We start from the raw sequence: 24,881 nt of genomic DNA on the forward strand, positions 1-24,881 counted from the left end.
CTTTAAGGCAGCACATACTAACCCGTGAAAACTCATTCATCATGAACTGTAGCAGGCAGGCTAGTCGTTAGCTTTACGCACTAAACAGTGACATGTGTCTGTCCTAACGTGACTCAAACAGTCGTATCTGTTTAGCCGTAATATCTGCTGATTAATATTTCTAAACTGAGCGACACTTTCCTGTCTGGTGTACTGAAAACCAACGTTAACGTGTCGTGTTATGGGAGATACACGGAGGTCAGACGAGCTGTGGGCTGTCGACTCAACAGTAAAGTAGAAACGTTAGTGTCCCGCTGCCGCTTTGACAGCTGTTTGTTGATATTGTAGCAGTGGTAAGGATGATGCTTTTTGCACTGAAAGCATCACGATAATATTGTTGTTACACAGGCGTTGGTTTTGCGTTATCATTGTAAAAACATGGCCGATCAGGTGCAGCTAAAGAGATTGACTGCAATGCAGTTAACCTAAGTGGCTTTGCTTGCTAGCCTTGCTTTGCTAACATAATCTAGCTAACTGACAGTTGTTGTCGTGTACGTAAAGCATAACTTTGAACCAAAGCGATAGGCTATGTATAGTTAAGCTATAAGCGTTACATTCTAGTTTAGCTGAGGGAAGCTAGCGTAATAGCTAACAACAATGAACATGTAACGTAAGTTAAATTAGGGAGGGGGCTCTCCACACTGTCAGCAACATATGTCCATGTAGTTAGCTAACGTTAAGTGGCCCACTCATCAGTCTTCACTGTTAGTGTTGATTACATCAGGTGTCAGTTAAAAAGTTATTGATACATTATTATTGTTATTGACTTTTTCACAGATCCACCTAAAAGTGAATCATGCCTGGGAAACTTAAGGTAAAAATTGTGGCAGGGCGCCACTTGCCTGTGATGGACAGAGCCAGTGACCTTACTGATGCTTTTGTAGAGGTAAGTGAAGCTTGAAAAGCAAGTCTTTCTTCACATCTATAACGACATACATTTTACATGATGTTTCAGTATGGTTGGTACATCATTATCACTCAAATGAGGCCTTTAAAAGATGTGTCTTATGCCTTTTATTTTCCAGGTTAAGTTTGGAAACACAACTTTCAAAACCGATGTTTTTCCCAAATCCCTCAATCCACAGTGGAACTCTGAATGGTTCAAATTTGAGGTAAAATGGCTGTGAGCTTCTCTTTAAACATGTCAGGCTGTGGCAGTATTATTTTAATTGAATTAATTGAATTTCAGTTTTCCCAACCTTACTTACATTCTTGTCTCTGCCCTCTTTTGTCATCTTGCCTTCTACTCTTGCTGTGTAGGTTGATGATGAGGACTTGCAGGATGAGCCATTGCAGGTCACAGTGTTGGACCACGACACTTACAGTGCTAACGATGCCATAGGGAAAGTTTACATTGACATTGACCCGCTGCTGTGCAGTGAGGCTGCTTCTGTCATCTCTGGCTGGTTTCCCATCTATGATACCATCCATGGTACAAGAATACATTTTTCTGACCATAATAAACACTTTTCCCCCTTGTTATGTATCATTCCTTACTATTATGTATCTCTCTCTCTCTCTATTATTGATTAGGTATTCGAGGGGAGATCAATGTCCTAGTCAAAGTGGAACTTTTCAACGATTTGAACCGCTTCAGACAGTCCTCCTGTGGGGTCAAGTTCTTCTGCAGTATGTCTGACTTGACTTTTGATTCACAGTTTGTTTGCAGATTAAACATGCATCACAAGACACAATGTGTGTGCATAAAATGCATCAACAGTATATAGGGCACTTACCTATGAAGCAATGCATGAATGATGTTTAATTTGAGGACATAATGTTGATGTTTTAGGCACAAAGGTCTTGCTCCTATTCAGTCTCATGTGCACCAACAACAAGTGTGTCATTTCCAAGATCAATAGGATTACAAGCTGCCTCTGTGCCGATAGTGTCTGCGATCTGTAAACAGAGAATTGTCACTTAAGAATGTGCTAAAAATGGAATAACAACTGAAGCGAGGTTTAGAAGAATGGAATTACCGCTGAAGCGAGGTTTAGAAGAATGGAATAACGGCTGAATCAAGGTTTAGAAGAGTCTTTCCCCATTTAATCTAAAATAGTTTCACTCTGTGGTGTTTGTCTAATTGTGTATGTTAGCCACATCCATTCCACGGTGCTACAGGGCAGCAATGGTGCATGGGTTTGTGGAGGAACTTGTGGTGAATGAAGATCCAGAGTACCAGTGGATTGACAGAATAAGAAGTCCTCGGGCCTCCAATGAGGCCCGTCAGAGGCTCATCTCTCTCATGTCTGGTAAGAAAATTCACAGTGATCCTCTTTTCATGTCATTGTGGAGGAAGAGGAATTTAGTCCTCCCTGTTTTCCCCCTCTCTTGTTCATGTGGCTGTGTGTTACCCCCTATTTAGGAGAGCTGCAGAGGAAAATAGGGCTTAAGGTACTGGAGATGGGCGGGAATGCGGTGGTGGGCTACTTGCAGTGTTTTGACCTGGAGGGAGAATCGGGCCTGGTGGTCCGGGCCATAGGTACTGCCTGCACACTGGACAAACTCAGCACTGGAAGCGCTCCCAACACCAACACACATATGCACCCTAACACAGCGCCTGCTTCCAATGCCTGCAATTCCCCTTCTAAGGATGGAAAAGAGTAAGTATGAACCAACAACACAAGCATGGACCCTGCCTCTTTTTATGTGCAAGTTTCACTGTAAATCTAGTATGTGAGAATGGGGAAAGATGATCGGTGTGCCCATAATATGGAGAGCGTGTGGACCAAATGTACTGAATGTTAGTCTGTGTGCAGTCTAGCCGTTACTCCTGTGTGTGTGTCTCAGAATCTTTGATTCACCCTTTGTAGTTTGTGTCTATTATGTCACATGCATTGCATCATAAAACTAACCACACACAACATATCCTGAGACACACACATGTACAGTACACACACAGCCATCCTCAGTCCCCGTTCTCCCTTGTCTGCTCTTTTTGACCGCTCTTGCATGGCTTTCTGTTCTGCTTTTGCATGTTTTAGTACTGCGTCTTTTAGTGAATATTTAGCACGTGTTCTGCTCACCCTCTAAAACTGTGCTCCTTCACTTTGTTCTCTTGTCCCCACCCTGGCTATTGAGCTTGTGTTTTCATCCAAATACTGGAAGCATACCTACAGCTGAGTGCATGTGTGCCTCCTTTTTTGCATTCATGCAGTGTATCTGTGTGTCAGTGTGTGTGAGATTGTGTGTATCAGGGATATAAACACCTTTTTGTGATTTTTGTAATGCTTCCTCCTTCACATCTTATGTCGATGGTTATTGTTCATATACATTTTTAAAAATCTCTCTTGAGGTTAGCTTGTCCCTGTGCCTGTTTAGGCCTTTATCTTATTTTGCATCCCTGTTGTGCATGTTTTTGTGAGACTGAGCTCTTTAGCAGAGAGCTATGCATGAGTTTCCTGTTGCTTTCACATGCTTTTTTAAAAGGAAAACAGGGACATAGAGAGAGTGTAAAACAAACTTCTTTTTCCTTTTTTTTATCCTATTACACTCTATTGCAATGTTGTAGTGTTGGTTCTTGTGTGCGTGTCTTTCTCCCTCTCTGGCTCTCTGGCTACATTCGGATTGGGGCTTTTCTCACTTCTTGTGTCCAAACGGTCATCTGTCTTCTTCCCTCTGCGTGCTGACTGGCCCAGGTCCCCCCTTACCCACGGATGCCGCTCCACCCACAACAGCCCAGTGCATTTGGCCTGCAGCTCCCAGAGACTGTCCCAGAACTTCTCTGTCTCTGTTCCCACACTCATCTTCACTGGTACGCAGAGGCAGGGAAGGAAATAGATACAAGAGAAAGAAAAGAAGTAGAGAGTGATGTTTATATGGAATGAGAAAAGTGAATATACATTTGCTGAAGTCTGGTTGGTTGACAACCAAGTATTGGCAATAAAGCCATAGCGTAAAAAGAGGCATCAAAACAAAGAAGGATGGCAGACCCTTGTACTTTTTGTCAGAGAAAGCTCCAACTTTGATACTAGCCTCAAATCCCTCCACCTGTCATGTCTTTTTCCAACTAGAGGTTGGGCAGTTAGGTTCCCAGTTGCATCCTTCTGCAATGGCCTGTGATCTCTGTACAGTCCTCTGACCTTTGCTTCACTCTAGTGGGACACATGCTTCTGCTCGTCATCCTAAGTTAAATCTGACCTTCTTGTGTTTTGGCATGTTGCTTTTTTCAGTTTAGTGTGCGTTTGTGTGTGTGTGTGTGTGTGTGTGTGTGTGTGTGTGTGTGTGTGCATTTCATTTGTGTTTATCTGATTTTTGCTTTCCACTCTTGCTTTGTTGTTCTCCAGCCATCCGTAGCACCTCAAACACACCTCACCCAAAGCGCTTTAAAAAAGCACATTAAAACAAGCACCTTCCCACTTAATGGCAGGCATTGCTTAAACAGGTCCCACATATACGTGCGCGCGCACACACACACACACACACACACACACACACGCACACGCACACGCACAAACACTCACACTCACACTCAGAGGGTGAGTTGGGCGACTGACGTGTGTGTGTGTGTGTGTGTGTGTGTGTCATGTTCTCCTGGCAGGCCGGTATTTGGTGAGGACATGACCTCGTCCTCCGGCCCGCCAACCCCTTTCAGAGCCCTTCCCACCACCTCCTCCTCTCCTCCCCCCTTCTCTCCCTCCAAGCCATGCAGCCGCCAGTCCTCATCATCAGACACAGACCTCAGTTTGACGCCCAAGACGGGTAAGAACACTTGGCCCCATCCCCCTCTCCCATTCTCATCCCTCCCTTCTCCCTCACCTCATTGTGGTGCTAGTCTGGTGGTGTTTTATTTTTATTTTTTATTATTAATTATTTAATACATTTCTTTCATGGTTGAGTTTAACATTATTATAAATTATGTTGTAAATATATATATTTTTTGCTGTGTCTCATCCTCTTTGTCCTCAGTGGCCTGATGTGTCTTCATTTTTCACACTATTATAAAAAGATATTCAAGAGAGCCATGAGTTTGTATACAATGTGCTTAATTGTGTGAAGACACACCAGATCTCTGAATTAGTTTGGCCCCCCTGTTGTTGTGGTCTTTAATAGAAGCATTGTGTCTCATAAGGGTGCTGTTGTTGATCTAAGGTCACTTCTTCATTAGCATCCATTATGGTCAATCATTGAGGAAAAGGTAAGTTTAGTCAGTTGCCTGGACAAGTTGAGCACATTTTAACGAAGTTCAGCTATAAACACTGTACAGCATGAAGAACCTGCCACTCCCTTGACCCCTCAGGAGGGAACCAGCAGTCCCCTAAGCCTGCCTCACTCCTCTTTGCATCCACTCCTCCACATTTCTTTTTTGCATTTCCTCTTCTCTCTCATCTCTTCTCATTCTCTCCATTTCCTATGCCCCTCATTTTGCCTAGGATATCCTCATTTGTTTTAACTTGACTATCCTTATCCTTTGCATACTTCTTTTCTGTAGCTCGTTTCCAGATCTTTGTTTTCGATTTGTTTGGCGATTGAAATGGGTCTGGTGTTGTGCCCACTGTAGAAGCAGTCACCCAATCAGAACTTTGTAAGCTTGCTAGTTAAATCCATGGTAAATGCCAACAATTGTTTTAGAGGTTGCAGAATGAGCGGTTAACTTCAAAACAAAACATGAACAACATAACGGCCAACATGAACTCAGTGTCGTGAATTAAGGAATAAATGAAGTGAAACAAAATGGCAATTCAATCTCTCCCTCTACGTTACTGTCCACTTTCTCCCCATCGCGTCCTTCTTCCTCTGGTCTTTGTGCTTCTGACCAATCTCCTCATTGCATTGCCTGTCCATTCTCAATATATCTGTTTCTCTCTTTTCACCCTTCATTTTTTTCTGCTGGATAGTGGATACAGTGAGAAGCAGACCTGGGATCTTCCTCTGTCCCAGCTTTCCCACCCTCTCCACAGACACACTGTCCCTTTCTGGCTCTGGCTCAGTGGGCTGTGGTCATGGCTCTGCCCCTAGAGCCACCACCCCGCCCCCTCCCTCCTCCATCCCCTCAGACACTGTCTTGCTGAGAAAGAGTGTGTCCTTCACTGAGGACCTGCTGCTGGCAGCCTCTGGTATAGTAGGCCTGCTGTGTGTCATCAAGTAACAGAACCTTCCAATACTGTAGTGTTGGAGCCTTTCTTGTATATTGGGTCAACAGCAGGACTGTTCATATTGACTTGACTGGTGTTATTGAAAACAAATAACTCAACATGCATGGTGCATCTGCCTAGAGCTCGTTGTGAGGCAACATTACTTACTGAAAGTCTTGAGTCCTACTCTGGATTCTCCTACTCCAGCATGTGGTTTGTTTCTCACGCATAGTTAAAAACTTATTCTAGGTCCAGTATTTATGCCCGAATAAGAAAAAAATGTTAAGAGTAGGCTAGTGTTAGCATGAGGATAAAGCAGGTTTATTAACTGACTATTGACTGTTGTGTGCAATTCCAGCTGTTGCTTTTACTTGGTTTGTCATAATAACATTAACCCTGAAATGTAATAATCACTTGACTGCTTGACTGGCTCTTTAGTCCAGAGACCTGTGTGTTGAAAGTGACAAAACTCTTCTCTGTGGTCAGGAATGGGCAGTGGGGGCAGCGCCGGGAAGGAAGCAGGGCCTCTGAAGACCTTGCTCAGACAGCAGACGCAGACGGCTCTTGAGCAGAGGGTATGATGACTTAATGCTCACATATGCTTAGAAATATGTTTCCCTACTCACGCTATATGCAGACATTTGAGACTGAAATGCACTGCAAAAGTCAAAGTGTGCAGTTTCACTGAATTTCACATACACATACATGGTGTTTTGTTTCAGGCTGAGAATTCATTTACTTGCTGTATTACTACAATGAAACACAGAAGAAGAAAAATATAAAAAAGGTCATAACATATTTCTCTTTCTACCATTAAGCGGCAACACAAGTCCAAGCAGCAAGCTAGGCATGTCATTTTTGACAGTTAATGCTTTTACATCCAGTTTGCGTTGCGTATCAGCCTCAGATGTCTGGACATAGGCTCAGACAGTAACTCTGTGTCACACAATATTCACACAGCTGCATTCTTTGTGAAAGATCACCAATTTACACTTAAGGGTTTAATGGGGAGTGGGTCTGTGTAAGAGCAAGTAATGTTCCCTTTCTCTGTCCTCTTGACCATTTGTGCTACTCAGGGAGCGTCCTCCTCTGGGTTATTGTTAAACGCCAGGGTATGTTCCATCAGTGTGACACACTCACACTCTCTCTCTCTTTCTCTGTCTGAATCAACTCCTAACCAGTCCCTCCTCTACTGTTTGTAGATTTCAGTGGGGCAGGCTGGGCTTAGCAACATGGCAGTGGGTCCTTGTGTGACCCCTGTTGTGTGTTTGCTTGGCACCCACCACACTCTAAAAGGTTCAGACATGTTAGGCGGAGGGCAGGAAGTTAGGAGTTGTGTTCTCCTCAAGTTTGAAGGGGTGTGTGACTATGCGTGTGTGTGCCATCTGGATACTCATGTTAAACACCTCCTTCCTTTCTGACTTTAGTCTGAATTGATTTCCCTGCGTCAACAACGGGAATGAGCACGCTCACCTCATCACCTCATTCTTTCCTCCTTGCTCCGAGTGGGAGGAGCTGTCAGTCAAATTAGTAGCTATCTTTCTTGCTGGAGTACTTGACAAGAAAGAAACGTATCAGTAGTCCCACCGGATTTTTTTTCCCTATGAAAGCCATTCATCACATATACTGTACCTGCATGGTTGGAAATCACAACGTCGCTCAGATTTTCTGTAGGTCACTGGTCATCACTTCATCACAGGATGAATACCAAGATGCTAGCAGGCAGTGCATCTCTCTGCACTGTATTTTTATACCTTTTTTTTGTAAGCTGCTGAAAACTGCTGCTGGAAATTTCAATATCCTTGCGGGAGTCATCCCAAAAGGATCAATAAAGAGAAGTCTAAGTATTTCCAGCTCCTCTTGTGAGTGACTGCATGGATTTGCATTAACATGTTTTGACTGTAAGCAGAGGACCAGCTAATTGTTAGTTGACACAAAAGCATGTAAAACAGAGGCCTGGTCCTCAGCCGGGGCCTTGTGTGTGTGTTTGTGTGTGTGTGTTCTTCACTTTCAACTCCACACCTAATTAATGCATTTGTATAGATTTGTAAGGATTGAATTAATCACTAAATCAGTGACACAAAATATGTAGGCTTTATTGAAACACATTTTCCCAATCACTTCCAGATCTATTTGAAATGCTCTCACGTTTGTGTCTACAAGTGTAGGCTGGAATGCACCAAGTGGGGACTCCTCAGGGGTAAACTTTGCATGGGGGGGCACCATCACAGTCAATCCTTGCTGCATGCTGCCACTTTTCCGAGTAAAACCGTAGCAGTATTATAACCCAAGTCTACACATGTCAGTTAAAGATACAGTACATAGAAAAACAGGTGTCTTTAATCAACACATTTTTACAATATGCCCAGAGAGAGACAATTTAATCTAAAGTGTGTAGTTTTAATATGTATTGAAGATATTCATTATTGTGCCTGTAGCCGCTGTTAAAAAAATTAGACTTCTCTGTTTTTACATATTAGTTGTTGTTTTTGAAGCCATATTAAAAAGATTGTATTACAAAGTGTTGAGTTCTTAAAATAATATTGAGTGTTTAATAATATTAAATATTTTGCAACACGTTTTCCGCCTAGCAAAAACAGGACATGGGACAACACTGATGTTAGCCCTTAAGTCAAGAAAAATACCATAAAATCTAATAAAATACAGGAGTCATTGAGAAGCCACTTAATATGATTAGCAAAAATCCATTGGAAAATTCCAGAGTGTGTTTTCCCTTACTGTTAGTGACCCAGCTGTTTTCTACTGGCAGGAGTTCCCCTTCTTCACCTTGACGTCTTTCCACCTGGTTTTCTGCTTCATGTTGGTGGAGTGGTCAGCGCCCGCTCTGTCAAACTACTAGACCGTATACACAACCCTGGTGAGTGAACGATATAAGCGAGCTCCTCTATTGACTTACAATGTTGCGTGAGTGTCTGGTCTTGTTGAAACTGGCTGTTGGTTAATGCTGCCCATTATCCATTTGTGTTGAACAGTTTTCCCATGTATGTTCCAAAACTGTTTGATTGTTTAGAGAAATCCTGTTGAAAGTCTTCAGTAATGTACAAAGTCCTAAAGCAGGTGAAAGCTGTTCCTGGTCACACTTTGTTACAGATTGCAGCTTTGAAGCTTTTTGATGAAAATAAAGTTGGGATAGGCTGTGACCAGCTTTGTGAAAACATTTCATGAATAGGGGCAACTTTCATCTTGTGGTTTGACTGGCTTTGTGTAATGGATGGTCTGTGCCGGACATGGCTTTGTGTGTGTATGTGTGTGCGTGCGTGTGCGTGTGCCCTAGTCACTGTGTAACTGTGCTGTGGTGCTGCCTCATGGAGGTCAGGTGCTATAGTAGTGCATGGCTCCAGTCTGTTGCCTGCTGCTTTTGTTGTCTGGTGTTTATGGCTGCAGGTGGTGCTGCTGTGGTGAGGTTCTGGGGTGTTTCATATATACTCTTGAGTTTTCCAAAAGGCTTTTTCCATCTCTGGGTTGAAATCCTTATGTTTTATTTCATTTTGTAAACTTTATTTAATGAGATTTATATTGATGATAGTAAGACATTTGCTCTTTAAATGAGTACCTGTCTGTTAAAGGTGTATTAATTCTCTTTGACTGCTTTGACTCAAGGATGTCTGAGAATTTAGGAAGAGGGGAGTGCTGATGATGATGGCTGGGTTAGGACAAGCAGGGTTCTTTTCAGAGATGGACAGGACCCCAAAAATGATTATAGTAAAAATCTGCTAAAAAGGTCTAGACATGCAATGGTTAAAATTCATGTCTGAACTAATATAATTGGAATAGTTTTCACTTTGTTTTCAAACAGTTTTCCCTGATCCAAATTGCAGGTTTAACTCGTAAAATCATTCTGAAAAGAACCCTGTTCACTGTTGCTATGCCTTGACTGTATCAACTACAGAGCAACATTAAAGGTACCCTGTGGAACCTTTGACCGCAAGTAGCATTATGGAAGAATGTTTTTACAAGTTTGTCCATGTTCTGTTTATATTGTGGACAGTGGCGCACATGCGCTAGCATGCGTAAAATGCGATATGTTGACCATTAGGTAACAATTTAAAATGTTAAAACTTTTAAGGCTTTTATGAGGAAGGTGTGTTAGACCTACTGGACACACAATATACATACAACTCAATTGTTTACAAGAAAACCCCACAGGGCACCGTTTTAAATTTAGAAAGTATACTAGACTTCAAATGCATGCTCCCTTTTTGTATTATTATAGCTTCTCTTATTCTTAAATTTTGGCTCAATCTGTAGCTTCTACTCATCTCTATTCTTCTTTTTTCCTCGTCAGTCTTCTTCTTTCGAGATTGTGTTAGTAGGCCTGAATATAGTTTGTCTTTGCATAGCGACTGTGAAGTGCTGTCTGTTTTGCATAGCGATTGTGAAGTGCTGTCTGTTTTTGCATAGTGACTGCGGAGTGCTGCTCTTGTGCTGTGCTTGTTTGTTAGACTGTCTCTTCTTTTCTTTTTCTCTCTTTCCTGTACTAACGGTGTGTTCTGGCCCAGCCTTGGGTAACACACGCTCATACAAACTGCTAGACTGGAATAGTGTCACTGCAGGTATTTCCCCCCTTTTACTGCTCTCACCCACAGGAGTGATGGCAGCTCAATGAAGTTAATCCTGTGCTCTCTTAGCATGCACCCAACACTGAAATTAAACCAATATAGACCAGCTAGCCTAAATATCCGCAAACAAATTCAACATTAGCTGGATAGTGTATTGGTGAAAATTGATCAGTTCGGTGAGCTGCCATTCTCCTCCTCTCTAATCTGTGTGAGTGTGTGCTGAGTTGAGCATGCGCTGTGTCCCCACCCCACCCCATCCAGCCTGGCCTTCCCCCAACCCCCGCTCATCCCGCTGCAGAGAAGCGCTACAGCTCTTCCCTAACATTGTCCCAGCGCCAGGGTTTACGATAATTTTTTACAACATAGTAGTTCATATTCCAGAATTACTGCCATATACCGGTAGATCAACTAACGGACACGTTTTAAATAGCCATATACTTTTAAACATCAATGACACACAAAAAATACAAACCATATGATCCAAGTTCCAACTACAAGTGTATTATAAGAAGTCAGCAGAATGGTCTCTTCACAAACTTTGTGCACAGTATATAGGCTACTGTACAACAATAAAATAAAACAAAAAGCCTTGCTATTAGGTTTGGGTGATATGTTAATTTTTTCAACTGGCCACCATAAGCCCAGCAGCCGGGACCGCCAATATATTTGCTCAGGTGTGTTTGTGGTGATGGTGGCATCAACAACCCCCCTCCTCTGTCAGCTGCAACACGTGTCCAAGCGGCTTGTCTAGTCTATAAGAGTCTATAAACTCGCAAACTGCCAAAAAACAATGTATTCCTACACCTTTTTCCTTATGAAACAGAAAAATACAACCTTACAATAATAATACAGCTTTACACCTTCTAATTTCAAGTTTCTATAGCCCCGTTTTCACCTGATCTGAGTGATAGGATTACAAGTAGACTGCTCTAAGTACAGGTGTGAATGCACCCAGGACTGACCAAACTAGGCCTTGTTAACTCATGGTAAATCACACTTTAGTTAAACTCAAATAAAACTCGCCCGCTTTTCAAACAATCACCTAATCTTTTTGGCTAAAATATCTTCTTAATTCACAGAGTAAGATGTGTAAGTAAAAGTTGGCATATGCCGGCTATCGTAAACCCTGCCCAGCGCTGTTCTAACGCTTCTTGAATCAGCATTGTGGTCAAACCTGTCTAGACCAGAGGAGGTTTAGGAGGTTTACTCTGTGAAAAAGAGCCATTGACCGGGCATGTGCATCCCTGACTCACTGGGCCGTATTCATACTGAGAGAAAGAGAGAGAGAGACAGAGAGAAGGAGGGATGGATGAATGGATGAATGGAAGGCAGGTTGATTTGATGGGTGGCAGTTGAGGAAAATTAAAAAATGGATTTGGGATGGTTAATAGGGAAAGATATGAGCTTGGGGAATGGAAGACGTTTGATATCACTCAGTATTCTCTTACTTAAAAAACTAGACTAGATTTGATGGACTCTGGTGGATGAATATGGCCCTTCTCTGCCCATGAGCGTGCACATTGGTCATGAACGTGCACGTGGTGAGCCTGTGCCTGTGTGACATGCTGCTTCTGGTTTTAAGGAACCCACCTTGTGGCCCTGATGCCTGGTCATTATTCATCATCTCTTCAGTTGATCTCCCATTCTCATCCCCTCACTCAGAAGCTGAGTTTCTTTTCTTTTTTTTGTGTGTGTGTGGGGGGTTCCATCAGCATGTGGCCCTGTTTAAGGAGTCATGGGGTGCGACTCAATACTCTAATGTAGCTTCCATCACGTTCTTTGCTCGGCGATCCAGAAATGAGTGAGAAATAAACTCTCACAACTGGCAGCGATTAGGCTCTCATGAACAATGTTAATAAAACAGATGTGGTATTGCAGCAATGCCTCATGAGACTATTGAAACACACCCATGGTTTAGCCTACAGTAGGTATGATGAAGGCTCAATCCCTTTGAATTTAAAACCTTTGTCACCAGGGGGGACCACTTAAACCTCGGGTCAGGTCTTCTATAATTTCCTTTACCGCAAAATTTTTTCTCTATAAACCCCCCCAGCCAAAAAAACCTAACGCTGGTGACCGGGGTCTCTCACCTGTGTCCTTCTGTTGGTTGCTACGAATGAAACGTAAAAAAGAAATTAGCTTTTATATAAAGTGCTTTAAGGAAAGCCATGAGAACCCCAAAATTTTAAACCATCCATTGACTTTGCCTTCATCATCATCCTCAAACTCTCCTTTCATCATTCTAATTGTTACTTTGTTTCACAAACTGATAGTTGGTTTTGGCTTGCTTTGATACACCATTTAATTCATGTATCATCAGCAAATACAAAGTGGACTGTTTGATGTCTGTTTGTTTCCTGGTAAATCAAAGCAATCAGATTTCATGTTAGAGTGGTTGTACTTGTCAGGCAATCTTTTTTTAAATGACAGTTTGTTAGGGTTAGCATTAACTCATCATTAGCTAGACGTCAGTGTTCACTGAGGGCTTTGATAAATAATTTAGCCAATTAGAATATTTTGTGAATGCTGTCCGATTCAGAATTTTGTGTTTTCCAGATGAGCCAGAGACTCGTGACGCCTGGTGGGAGGAGATTCGCCAAGAGATCAAATCTCATGCCAAAGCTCTTGGTTGCCATGGTGTTGTGGGGTACAGCGAGAGCACTAGCATCTGGTATGTAGTAGGACATACACTAGGGCTGCACAATTATGGCCAAAATGATAATCACGATTATTTTGATCAAAACTGAGATCACAATTAATTGTCACGATTATTTGTTGATTTTTACCAAAACAAATTTATAATCACATAGGCTATTTATAACTGCTTTCACATCCATATTTTGCTCCATTCCTCTTATGCTGAAGTGTTATGTTGTACATACATACAGCTGCAACACATATATATATATATATATATTATATATATATATATATATATAACAAAAGCTGTATCTCTGTGAAAGTTCCTTACCTTGTTTTCAACAATAACTTATTAAAAGAGCTAGGGAGAGAGGGGGAATGCGATGGACGTACTCACAGAGAGACGGCTGTCTCATTATGAATGGGTCCAGCAGGCTATTACTCGACAAACTGAAGTTAGTTGCATTCAATAACTTCTTCTGTGTTTTTCATGGTGGCCGCCACAACAGCCGGGTTACCAGCGGAAACACTGGTACAAATACAGGTTTGCCTCTCCTGCTTAACAATATACAGCTGTGTTAATGATAATTAAAACTGTGTCAGCAGTGAAGCAGTTTGCTTCGTTTGTGGAGAGGCAGCGGATGCGTTGAAATTAGGTGCACCGGTGCGACCTAGAGGAAAAATGTTAGTCGCACCCTACAACCCTGTGAGCTAGCAGATCCTAACTAGCACTGACTAGCACAAGTCACTGCTATTGCTTGAAAAACAACACAGACGTGACAAAATGTCGCGTTTACTGGTAAACTGGTAAAACTTGTGACCGACGTATAATCGACTGCTATCTGTTATGGAATTTCCTCACGTTACACTGTCCTCTGTAACTGTCTACATCTAGAAACTAAGCTGCGTGGTGCAGGGAACAACTCTGACTGGCCCATGATCAGACAGTGGTTTACAGAGCGGTAGATGGGCTTTGCAAAAAAACTCTAAAAAAAAACTTGTTCTATGAACGGAATGACGCGTTTAATATATTGCTTGATTACGCAAATAAGATCGTGGGAAGCCAAAATCGTGATTGTGATTCAAATTTGATTTATTGTGGAGCCCTTACATACACACATAAAATATGAAACTTTTCATCTTTTGCTGCCTGCCAACCGCCATAAATGCCATGTTTATAATCCTGATCTCGTCCTTTCCCCTTCCTTTCTCTCTTGATCTGTCCATCTCCAACCCAAAACACAGTGAGGAGGTGTGTATCCTGTCAGCATCAGGTACAGCAGCCATCCTGAATCCTCGGTATATGCGTGAAGGCTGCCTAGACATCGGAATCACAGACCACAGGTTTTTATGATTCAGTGACTGTTAGGGTTAGATTGATAGATCCTTGTATGTGTCCAGTTTATGTAAGCACAGATTAGATTGAGCTATGGAAGCTGATATCAGATGGTGTGTGTTGTTCGCCAGGTTTGAGGAGCCGTCTCCCCCGAGCTGTGGCTTCTGCCACATCCCGTATGATGAGCTCAACATGCCCTTTCCGGCCCAGCTCACCTACTGTTTCCACTGCAGGCGACAAAAGGTCTTAAATATATGATCTTGTTTGACTAATCAAAGATTCCTACATGTTAAACATATATTTGGTTGTCCAAAAGTATGAATGCAGTTTAGTGTGAATTTATCATACTAATTATGTTGTTTTCAAGGTTCCTGATGTGCTGTTTACAACAATCAACCTGCCACAAGAAGCAGCTGTCACAGGGAAGGGCTGCCTTATCCAGGCCAGGTAAAACCCCTCACAGTTAAATGGCTTCAAGCACTTTTGAAATGATTGCCAACACTGAGAAGAAACACAACAAATCAAGTCAAATCGGATCATAAAGTAATGTAGCTCTAGTTCAATAGCAACAGAGACATTTCAACAGTAACAGGATTTATACAATAATATAGATTCGATTTTGTTGTCTGAAAATATTTCCCCTGTGGAAGCGTCTTGGCTAAACCAACACTCGTACCAAAATGGAGCCTCACGTCAAAGACATTGATCAAAGTGAGTTAATGCAAGTGTTTAATGTCTTCTAGGCTGTGTCGTCTAAAAAAGAAGGCCCAGGGTGAAGTGAATGCGACGGCCATCTCCAACCTGCTGCCTTTCATGGAGTACGAGCTGCACACTCAACTGATGAACAAGCTGAAGCTGCGGAGCATGAACGCTCTGTTTGGCTTACACATACAGATCAGTGTCGGAGAGAACATGCTCCTGGGTCTGGCAGTAGGTTGACATTTTTTACATTTTAGGTTAACAGCTTAATCAACCATACATGTGCTTGCTGCCACATCTTAAAACGTGTGTGTGTGTGTGTGTGTGTTCAGTCTGCTACAGGAGTGTACCTCACAGCCTTGCCGGCACCAGGGGGCATCCAGATTGCAGGGAAGACTCCTGGTGACCTGAGCAATGAGCACCACATCCTCACCATCCAGAAAAGGATTAATGACACCATAGCCAAGAACAAAGAGCTCTATCAAATAAAACCTCCGGTGAGATACATACATGCATGGACAGTAAATGAATCCATGGAAGACCGTCTTTGTGATTACTTCTGCAAATTATCCCCTAGCATGCCAGGTTTCCACTGCTAAGCAGGTTTTTGCAGTGTTTAATTTCAATACTACAGTAGCCAGCGTGTTATGTGGGTTGTAGCCTACAGCCCAAGGCATAGTCAATGTGAAAACCTTTAACACAAAAGTAAATATACTTAACAAAATTATAAACGCAACACTTTTGTTTTTGCCCCCATTTTTCATGAGCTGAATGCAAAGATCTGAGACTTTTTCTTTGTACACAAAAGGTTTACCCTAACACCAGATACTGCCCCCCCCCCCAGTAAAACTGCACATTTTAGAGTGGCCTTTTATTGTGGCCAGCCTAAGGTACACCTCTGCAATAATCTGTGTATGTGTAATAAGCATCTTTATATGCCACACCTGTGAGGTGGATGGATTATCTTGGCAAAGGAGAAGTGCTCACTAACACAGATTTAGACAAATTTGTGAACAATATTTGAGAGAAATAAGCCTTTTGTGTACATAGAAAAAGTCTTAGATCTTTAAATTCTGCTCATGAAAAATGGGGGCAAAAACCAAAGTGTTGCGTTTATAATTTTGTTCAGTGTAGTAAGCTTTGGGAACGTGTTTCAACTAAAAGTTTAAAATAGTGTTCAGATGTGTTGGAAACTTAGCATTAATTTACCTATATTTTAGGTCAATTGTATGTGTTTTTAAGGCTTTGATGTCAGAATCATTTCTACAGTTTATGGTCATTAAATACTTTAATACATTTAATAATACATTAAATAACAATTGTGCCTGGCACATACAGAGTTACGTCAAGTTAATAAAGCTTTATTTTAAACAATAAGTGGAGTGATGGTTTTACACAGATTGTTGCTATGATTATCTCTTTATAGTGTTAATATCATGTATGTAATCACATATTATATATAGTCTGTTCTTGTGAATCATGATAAACTTACCCCTCTTGTCTCTCTCTGGTCATAAAGAAATTATTTGCCCTGGACCCTGAGGTGTTCTGCGGCATAAACATGGTACTGAGCACGGCAACTTTTAGCTGTGAGACACAGCAAAGCATGACAAATATTTCACTATATTAATCACAATGTTATACCACTTTTACTATATCTGTATAACCGCTCTTAACTGGGGACGTTTTGGAGCAGGTGGATATGTAACCCACTTCAGAGTCACCTCTTGAGGGCAACTCACTGTAGACTCATTTTATCTGTGTTAATGTACTCTTATGTTTTTATGGTGTGGGTGTGTGTGTTTTTGCCACTCCTTACTCTTCCAGATCCATATTGAAATTAACATCAACCATATGTGTGTGTGATGCTGCAATTCATTGGGTACTTGAGTGAGTGTGAGCATGTGATGTGTTATTAACATAGACTTTCTACTGGCTGTTGTCTGGGCACATGGGAGATGCAGATGTGGGCTGCTGTGGTGTTCTGGTATGCACTTTGACATCCCATCTGCTCAGGACTTGTGTCGTTTTGCTTGCAGGAGCTGACAGAGGAAGTGGTGGGTTCTCCGATTCCTGAGCCAAGGCAACGATCCAGACTTTTCCGCTCCCACTCAGAAAGCTCAGATGAGCTGTCAGAACTGGACCTCTCCCATGGGAAGAAGGATGCTTTTGTCCTGGAGGTGTGTAAAAAAGAAACCATTGATATGCATCTGTTTCCATGGACAAGTGTAACCATTTACAGTCATTTCCATAGATTGATGACACTGATGCTGTGGAAGACATTCACTCCCTCCTCACTGATGCCCCTACCCCCACAGGTATACTGTATCTACTCACTCCACAGCAATGATTATGCACAGCACATGCTCAGTCTCCTGATTGGGTTGAGGCTGTTACAAATTTCATTGTTTCTCTGCTTCATTATCCGTGTTGCCATTTCCACTTTCATATCTTCAGGTTTCTACAGCTGCAACACTGAGATCATGCCTGGGATTTACAGCTGGACGTCAGGAGTTCAGGTTACTCTTCATAATTCAGTGTTACGTCCTTCACAGTTTACAGCAAACTTTCTGTTTTCTTCACCAAACGCAATTTTGGGGTGCTTTTTTCATGCACGTACATAGTGCCACTGTGCATACATGGTATTTTTTAACAAGTAGAGGCATCTACATTTCCAACTACAATTTTAACATAAATATCTAAAAATCTGCCAGTAAGGCAGAGTACTGTACTTTAAATGACCCATGACATGGTGCTCTTTGGATGCTTTTATATAGACCTTAGTGGTCTCCTAATACCATATCTGAAGTCTCTTTCCCAAAATTCAGTTTTGGTGCAGAATTACAGCCACTAGAGCTAGTCCCACAATGAGCTTTCACTAGTAGCCTATGTGCCATTTCTGTGTCTGTAGCTTTTGAGGAGGAGAGAGGGGGCTAGGTGGAGGCTGGGGGTGTGGCCTTGACCAACTGCCACTTTGCTCGTTTGAAAGCCATTATGTCTTTCTCTCATGGGTGAGCCAAATTCTCAGGGCAGACAAAGAGAAAGGGAAGGTAACCTTGCTCCTTATGACCTCATGAGGGGCAAGATTCCAGATTGGCCCATCTAAGCTTTTATTTTCTCAAAAGCAGAGCAGGATGCCCAGGGCTCGGTTTACATGTATCGCCATTTCTAGCCACTGGGAGACCATAGGCAGGCTGGGGGAACTCATATTAATGTTAAAAAACAATTAAGTGAAATGTTCATGCCATGGGACCTTTTAAGATATGAAACCCCTTTTTTGTTTGTTTATGCTGTGTTTCTGTTACGGTCTTGCAGATGTTTACATCGGTGAGGGTCTTTAGGTTGAGTAATGCCAATCTTACTAACCAAGGCTTGAACAAGATCTTCACTGACCTATGTGAGAATCTGCTAAAGGTAAGAAGCCATTATGGAGTACTTACACTACTGTTGGTAATTACCCTATATGTATTGCAATGCTTATCCTTTGCAATGGGAATGTTACACACTGTTTATAATGGTTCTTGCAGTGGTTGTGTTTTAAAGGAGTTACAAGTTAATTCCTTGTGTTTGTTACAGAGTTTCTACTTCAAGTTGCGCTCTATGATCCCCTGCTGTCTGTGTCAGCTGAACTTCACTGTAGCAGTGCCGGAAGAAGAACTTATACAGGTGAGAGGTTTGGGGCCAGCTATGATTTGTGACACTGCAAACAAAACAGAATTGATGAGTCAATTGAAAAAGTTTGTCATATCTACTATTGTACCTCTGCCTGTTGGCTTCCCAGGTCGCTGTGACAGCAGTTGCCATGACGTTTGACAAAGACCAGGCTCAGGAAAAGCCAGCAGACAAGCCCACCACCAAAGGTCTGTGTGGTTAAAGGAGATTATTTTGGCTTTTGGGCAAATTTTTCTACTGACCCAAAGTCAGAAGCTCAGTATTAAATTCACTATACCTTCGCTCATCTTCTGGATCTGTGGCTCCAGTTGCAGCTCTGCTCAAATGTAGGGAATCACATATTTGACAGCACTGAGGTTTTATTTTATTAAACTTATTGGTCTAATGTTACCAACTTTTTTAAGCAATGTGTTGTGTTAGTTGCTAGTCAGATTTGAGTGATGTATCATTTACAAAATATAGTTTAACTAGATAAGCCATCGACTGTCTCTTTGGAGAAATTTAAAGCTGTATCTTTGAGCAGAGCTGCTACTTGATCCCTCAGTCACATAACTTCTGAGCTAAGATAGGCGAATGAACTGTGTTGGCGCACATTTGTGCCTTTGTTTGGTCGGTAATTAACGCGTGGCATTGGTGTAAATGCGTGTCTTTGTACTAACAATTGCCAATGAATAACTTGTTGTCCAAGACTTTAAACTTCTCTTTGGATATGACAATCGGTTTATTTAAAATATATAAAACTATTCAAACAAAAAAAATCTCTTCTTTTAATTTTACCATGTTATCATACACTTAACCACACGCTAATTACCGACCAAATAAAGGAACAAATGTGCGCCAACATTAAGTCAAAAAATCGGTGACCTTGCTGTGCGCAACACAGCTGAACCAATTAGGCCACATTTAAATAAACTTGTCCACCTCCAGCGTTCCAACAAACTGCTTGCAAAAACATAAAAAGGATTTTAAGAGTTTGTCTTAGTAGCAGTGAAGTAGGAAAACAGAACTATCCATTTAAAGACCACAGTACTCTAAACAGTGTACACATTTAAGAAATAACACTTATGATCAGGCAAAAGTCCATGAGTGATTCTATGTGCTTCTTTGCAGGAGGCAGTGAGACTGAAGAGCAGCTGCAGTTTTCCATGGAGTTATGTGGAGATGCGTCATCCGCCATCACTCAGCCATTATCCAAAATCTCAGGTAGCTTTTAACCTTTTTTAAATTGTTCCCTAACCTCCTCCTCTTCCCTGCTTCACTAACGGGCATTGCCCATCTCCTCCACTAACAACTTTAGGTACAGTCTCTTTACTTACACCAGCTGCAAAACTCCACCAAAATCAGCTGGTTATGGTTTCACAAACTGTTGTCAGCCTTTCATCAGGTAAAGAAACAGTGATGTGTCATAGCCCAGTGTGTTCTGTTTTGATGTGAACTTGAGACTAGATGACCGTGTGGTGTTTAGATGAAATGTCAAGCTCCTAAAGTAGCGTGGCTTACTTTTTGTTCACATGAAATGAACACCGTAACAAGAGCAAGCAGCTGGCTCCATCTATAGCAAGTTCTGACTATAGATGGATAGCATTTTGATGTACAAACATTTAGATTGGGAGGTGAAACCTAAGTAACACATGCTATGTAAGCCTTGTGGCAAGGGAAAAGGATTGATCGTGAACAAGTACAAAGGTAGATTTGTGTCTGTATGTGTGTGACAGGTGTCCCAGAGAGTACCAACGTCTCATCCAGAGGTGAGCCTCCTTCCCCTTAACCATCTCTCCCTGCTCCCAAAACTACTACACTTCCCTGTTTTGACTTTCCATCCTTTTGTTGCGGACAGAGTTATCCTGCACCACTTCCAAACCTCACCCACTTCTGTTCTTTTCTGTTCGTTTGTTCATTTTTTTTTTTTTGGTGTACTGTTTGTTTTTCTTTTTTTTTTTTTTTTCTTCCTCTCTCTCGTGTGTGTGTGTGTGTGTGTGTGTGTGTGTGTGTGTGTGTGTGTGTGTGTGTGTGTGTGTGTGTGTGTGTGTGTGTGTGTGTGTGTGTGTGTGTGTGTGTGTGTGTGTGTGTGTGTGTGTGTGTGTGTGTGTGTGTGTGTGTGGTGTGTGTGTGTGTGTGTGTGTGTGTGTGTGTTCTCTCCAGCTGCCTCCGTTGATTACGGTTCCTTTGCAGACAGATGCAGCACCTGGCTAGAGCTGCTTAGGCTGAAAGCTCACACCATAAGACGAGGATCAGTTAAGACAAGTAGGAGGACACAGTCTCTAGCACACTCTGGTGATCATACCCACAAATACAGAACACAGTTTCACAAGCGATCCCACATACACACACACCCATGCTCGCATATGCTCACACACCCCTCCATGCATGCCGCTGGGGGGCGGAGCATCGTAAATCAAGCACCAGCTTTTTAGCTAGAGTGTGAACGTTGAAGCCCCGCCCCTCAGAGGGATCCACAATCAGCAGCTTGGCTTTGAAATGCCTGTAGCCATGGCAACCATGATGACAAATTAATAGGATGAAAAAAAGATCTAAAAGGGTTAGATGGGTTGCAGTAATCTGATGAATCTTGAATGTACTTAAGCTGACAAGACATCCTATGATTTGAGGATATACTGTACACATACAAATTTAAACATAATGTGGTAGAAATCAAGGTGGGGAGGGCGGGGGACAATGCTTTTCTGCTAGATCTGGTGTGATTTTCAGTCCTGTGCACAATAATAGTAAGCTACAATCTAATGTATGGCTCTGAAGGTTCCTGGTTTGATGGATGTAAGCCACATCAGGTAAATTTGCAGACGATAATGGAGCTTCTTTCACACTCTGGCTCATGTACATGTGCCCAGCTTAGCTCATAGCTGTCTCTGTCCGTCTCCATTTCTCAAGCCTCTTTCACAAATGCAAACAGATTCAACCGATCAGTATTATCTCATGTACTTCACTGTACTGCAAATAATGTATTCACACTTGTAAACATACACAGCTATGCCCAGGTCTGTTTGTCTGTCTGCAGACACTGTTTAACTGTCTTGTCTGTTTGCTTCAACTGCATGATGTGCATGGCAGCGCACGCTTTCTAAGTGATTGTCTCGGCACCACACATCCACACCATGGCATGTCAAGTCACATGTTTCTAACACACACAGACAACTGACATACTCGCAGAAAAGAGCACACGTATTACTCCTGCTGCAAAAACACTATCAGGGTTGCATTTTTGCATGTTCATTTCACATTCACATTTCTTTCTGCTTTAAAGTTCATATCTGCTTTTATTTTTCCACTATTTTTGAGTGTTTTCTGGTATTTCCATTCCCTTTTGTCTTTTTTTCCACCTCCGCACCACTTGTTTTCTTTTCATGTCCCGCTCTTTTGGACCTCCACTTGCTCTCTCTGAACCTCCAGTCTCATCTTCGGGGAACTGCAGTCCGCTGCCTGAGGGACGTTCCCGCTCGTTGCGCTCCAACCGATCGTTCAGGGGTAGTCCGGTCACGGTGGTGAAGATGACGCCGCTGTCCTTTCTCCCTGGGACACGCATCATTAAATACCTTGGGATCATCAACATGTTTTTTATCAGAGAGACAACATCATTACGGGAGGTACAACAGCAAGAACATATGCACAGGCTCCAGGTTCTTAGGCAAAGTGAAGACATGCTTGTACACATGAAATGTGTTTGTCCTCTGCAGGAAGGTGGTGTCAGTGGCTTCCTTCATACATTCATAGCAGAGGTGTTTGCAATGGTTCGAGCCCATGTAGCAGCTCTGGGTGGCAATGCAGTGGTGTCCTACAGCATGAAAGAGTGTATGTTAATGGAAAATCCAAACAAGAACCAGGTACACACATACTTGAAGTATTTACCTGTAACAGTCCATGTTTACATAAAAGCACAATGAACTACCCTCTGCATCCTTAGATCTTTACAGTTATGATCCTTATGGTTTAATCTTCTTGTCTTTGTTCCTTCTCAAGGCTCAGTGTCTCATTAATGTGAGTGGTGATGCCGTCATCTGTGTCAGGGAAACGGACCAGGAGCCCAATCCCTCAATGGCTAATATCGGACAGACCTGCGCTAGCGGAACAGATGTAGCTACGTGACAGTGAAACACAGAGCTTCACTTTGTCTGCCGGACACACTATCTAAGTAAATATGCTCGCTAAGTCTAGCCGTCCAAATTTGAGTCATTTATGTCTGCCTTAAAACTCTGTAAAAGATCCAAAGGTTTGGACACAGGTAATAAAGAACAAGTACTCACGCACTCAAAAGTATGCAGTCTGGATTAATATGGAAGTACAGGATGTGTCTCTGTGTTTTTCTATGTTTAAAGAGAGCATTTGTGCAGGGGATACTAATGTAGCTCAACGTCAAAGGACCCATCTGCATCTAACTTTTGCCTATGTGTTACATCCGTCCATATTTGGGGTCAACCAGAGCTACAGTAAGTTGGCCATTCCTTTTGTGTGGGCACAAGTGATGCTCGAGGCAGCTTTGACTAATTTGTCCATCCATAGCTCACAGCTCAGCTCATTAAATGGCCATGCGAAAAGGGACACAGTTGTATACCATCAGATAATTTCTAAACAGTCAGATTCTCATTCAGTGTTAGGCTCTGTTGTGAGTAACTTGCAGTTTAAAGGCCCACCTGCTCATTTTGGAGTGGCCACATAATGACCGTGGAGTTAAGCAAGTATTTAAATTTCCAGAGCTGGTAAATAGAAAATTCTCACTCGAATGGACATTTTGAAACTAGAATTGAAACAATCCTGTGATGCCATTTTGTTAAAATTAGCTGTTAGTTGGTGTCTAGTTTTATGTCTAAATTAGATTTTTTTGGGGGGGGATAACCTTCCTAATTACTGTCACAGTATTGCTCACAATCAGTTTCCTACATATAATTAAATTTCTTCATAGTGTCAAATAATGGTGTCATCTATAATAAAAAATAAATAACTGGCCAGGATTACTGGCTTGTGCAAGTATTTTTGTAGGGCAAGAATTTTCCTTTCAGAACAGTGATTACCCTCTATTCCTGTGACCAATTTATCAATTAAAACTATTAGAATTGTAATGGCTTCATCTTAAAATTATCAAATCAAAAATCATTTGAATGTCTTGTTATTTACTGTGATTGGTCTAATGTGGCCCCGTCTAACATAAGGGATATTTTATAGGATAAGGTACTTGGGCTCCTTCTGGCTGAATTTGCAGTTTGTACTAAAGCAACTTTTGCTTCACTTGCAGCTCTAGGATCAGTTCCTCTTGTTGATGCTTCTTGCTGTCAGTGTCAGATTTCACATACCGTTGTCAAGCTTCATCACTGTTGCTTTGGCACTCTATTCTGATCTACTAATCTGTCCATCTTGACATTCATGTCCAATGCTTAAAGAAACACTGTATTAATGTTCTTTAAAATCAGATTTTAGTATTTTTGTAACATAAAATGTATGGAACCTGCTCATCTTGCCTGCGCAATGGATTCCTGATATTTTGACTCACTGTGTCTGAGAATTAGTGGTACTCTAATCTGTTTGTGATCAGTTTACTATATTTGTGTCTAAAACTTGAATGTACATAGATGCTTTTGCTAGTAGCATGCAGACCCAGTTTTTATTGCTATGACTCTGTATGCATGTCTGGCATGTCTTGCAAAATAAACTCAAGTCAAACCAAGATGGATGTGTTTGATCATCATCTTTGATAAGTGAGCATACTCTTCTTTCGGGAATAAAGTAGAATTTGATGTAATACTGTAGGCCAACTGATATTCAAAGCCCAGTTTAGGTTTTGTCAGCTGTATTTGAACCACGGGAATATACAATGGGAACGTACACCAATGC

The 24,881-nt window shown here is 41.9% G+C and overlaps 1 protein-coding gene across 1 annotated transcript; it reads left to right on the plus strand.

Moving 5' to 3' along the window:
• On the plus strand, window positions 1-24,714 carry c2cd5 (C2 calcium dependent domain containing 5). Its single transcript, XM_032523663.1, is given in 29 exon segments — window positions 1-281; window positions 817-925; window positions 1,065-1,151; window positions 1,300-1,471; window positions 1,573-1,668; window positions 2,136-2,291; window positions 2,405-2,642; window positions 4,580-4,740; window positions 6,600-6,688; window positions 8,884-8,905; window positions 8,908-8,991; window positions 13,250-13,364; window positions 14,579-14,677; window positions 14,801-14,912; window positions 15,037-15,116; window positions 15,413-15,599; window positions 15,701-15,865; window positions 17,408-17,548; window positions 17,623-17,686; window positions 17,826-17,887; window positions 18,684-18,782; window positions 18,945-19,034; window positions 19,150-19,228; window positions 20,151-20,243; window positions 20,756-20,788; window positions 21,183-21,314; window positions 22,449-22,642; window positions 22,733-22,879; window positions 23,016-24,714. Coding segments are annotated over 28 exon segments (3,213 nt in total). The 5' UTR covers window positions 1-281; window positions 817-835; the 3' UTR covers window positions 23,142-24,714.
• The last annotated feature ends 167 nt before the right edge of the window (window positions 24,715-24,881 follow it).

Source organism: Etheostoma spectabile, chromosome 8 (assembly GCF_008692095.1).
Source record: "Etheostoma spectabile isolate EspeVRDwgs_2016 chromosome 8, UIUC_Espe_1.0, whole genome shotgun sequence".
Lineage (NCBI taxonomy): Eukaryota > Metazoa > Chordata > Actinopteri > Perciformes > Percidae > Etheostoma > Etheostoma spectabile.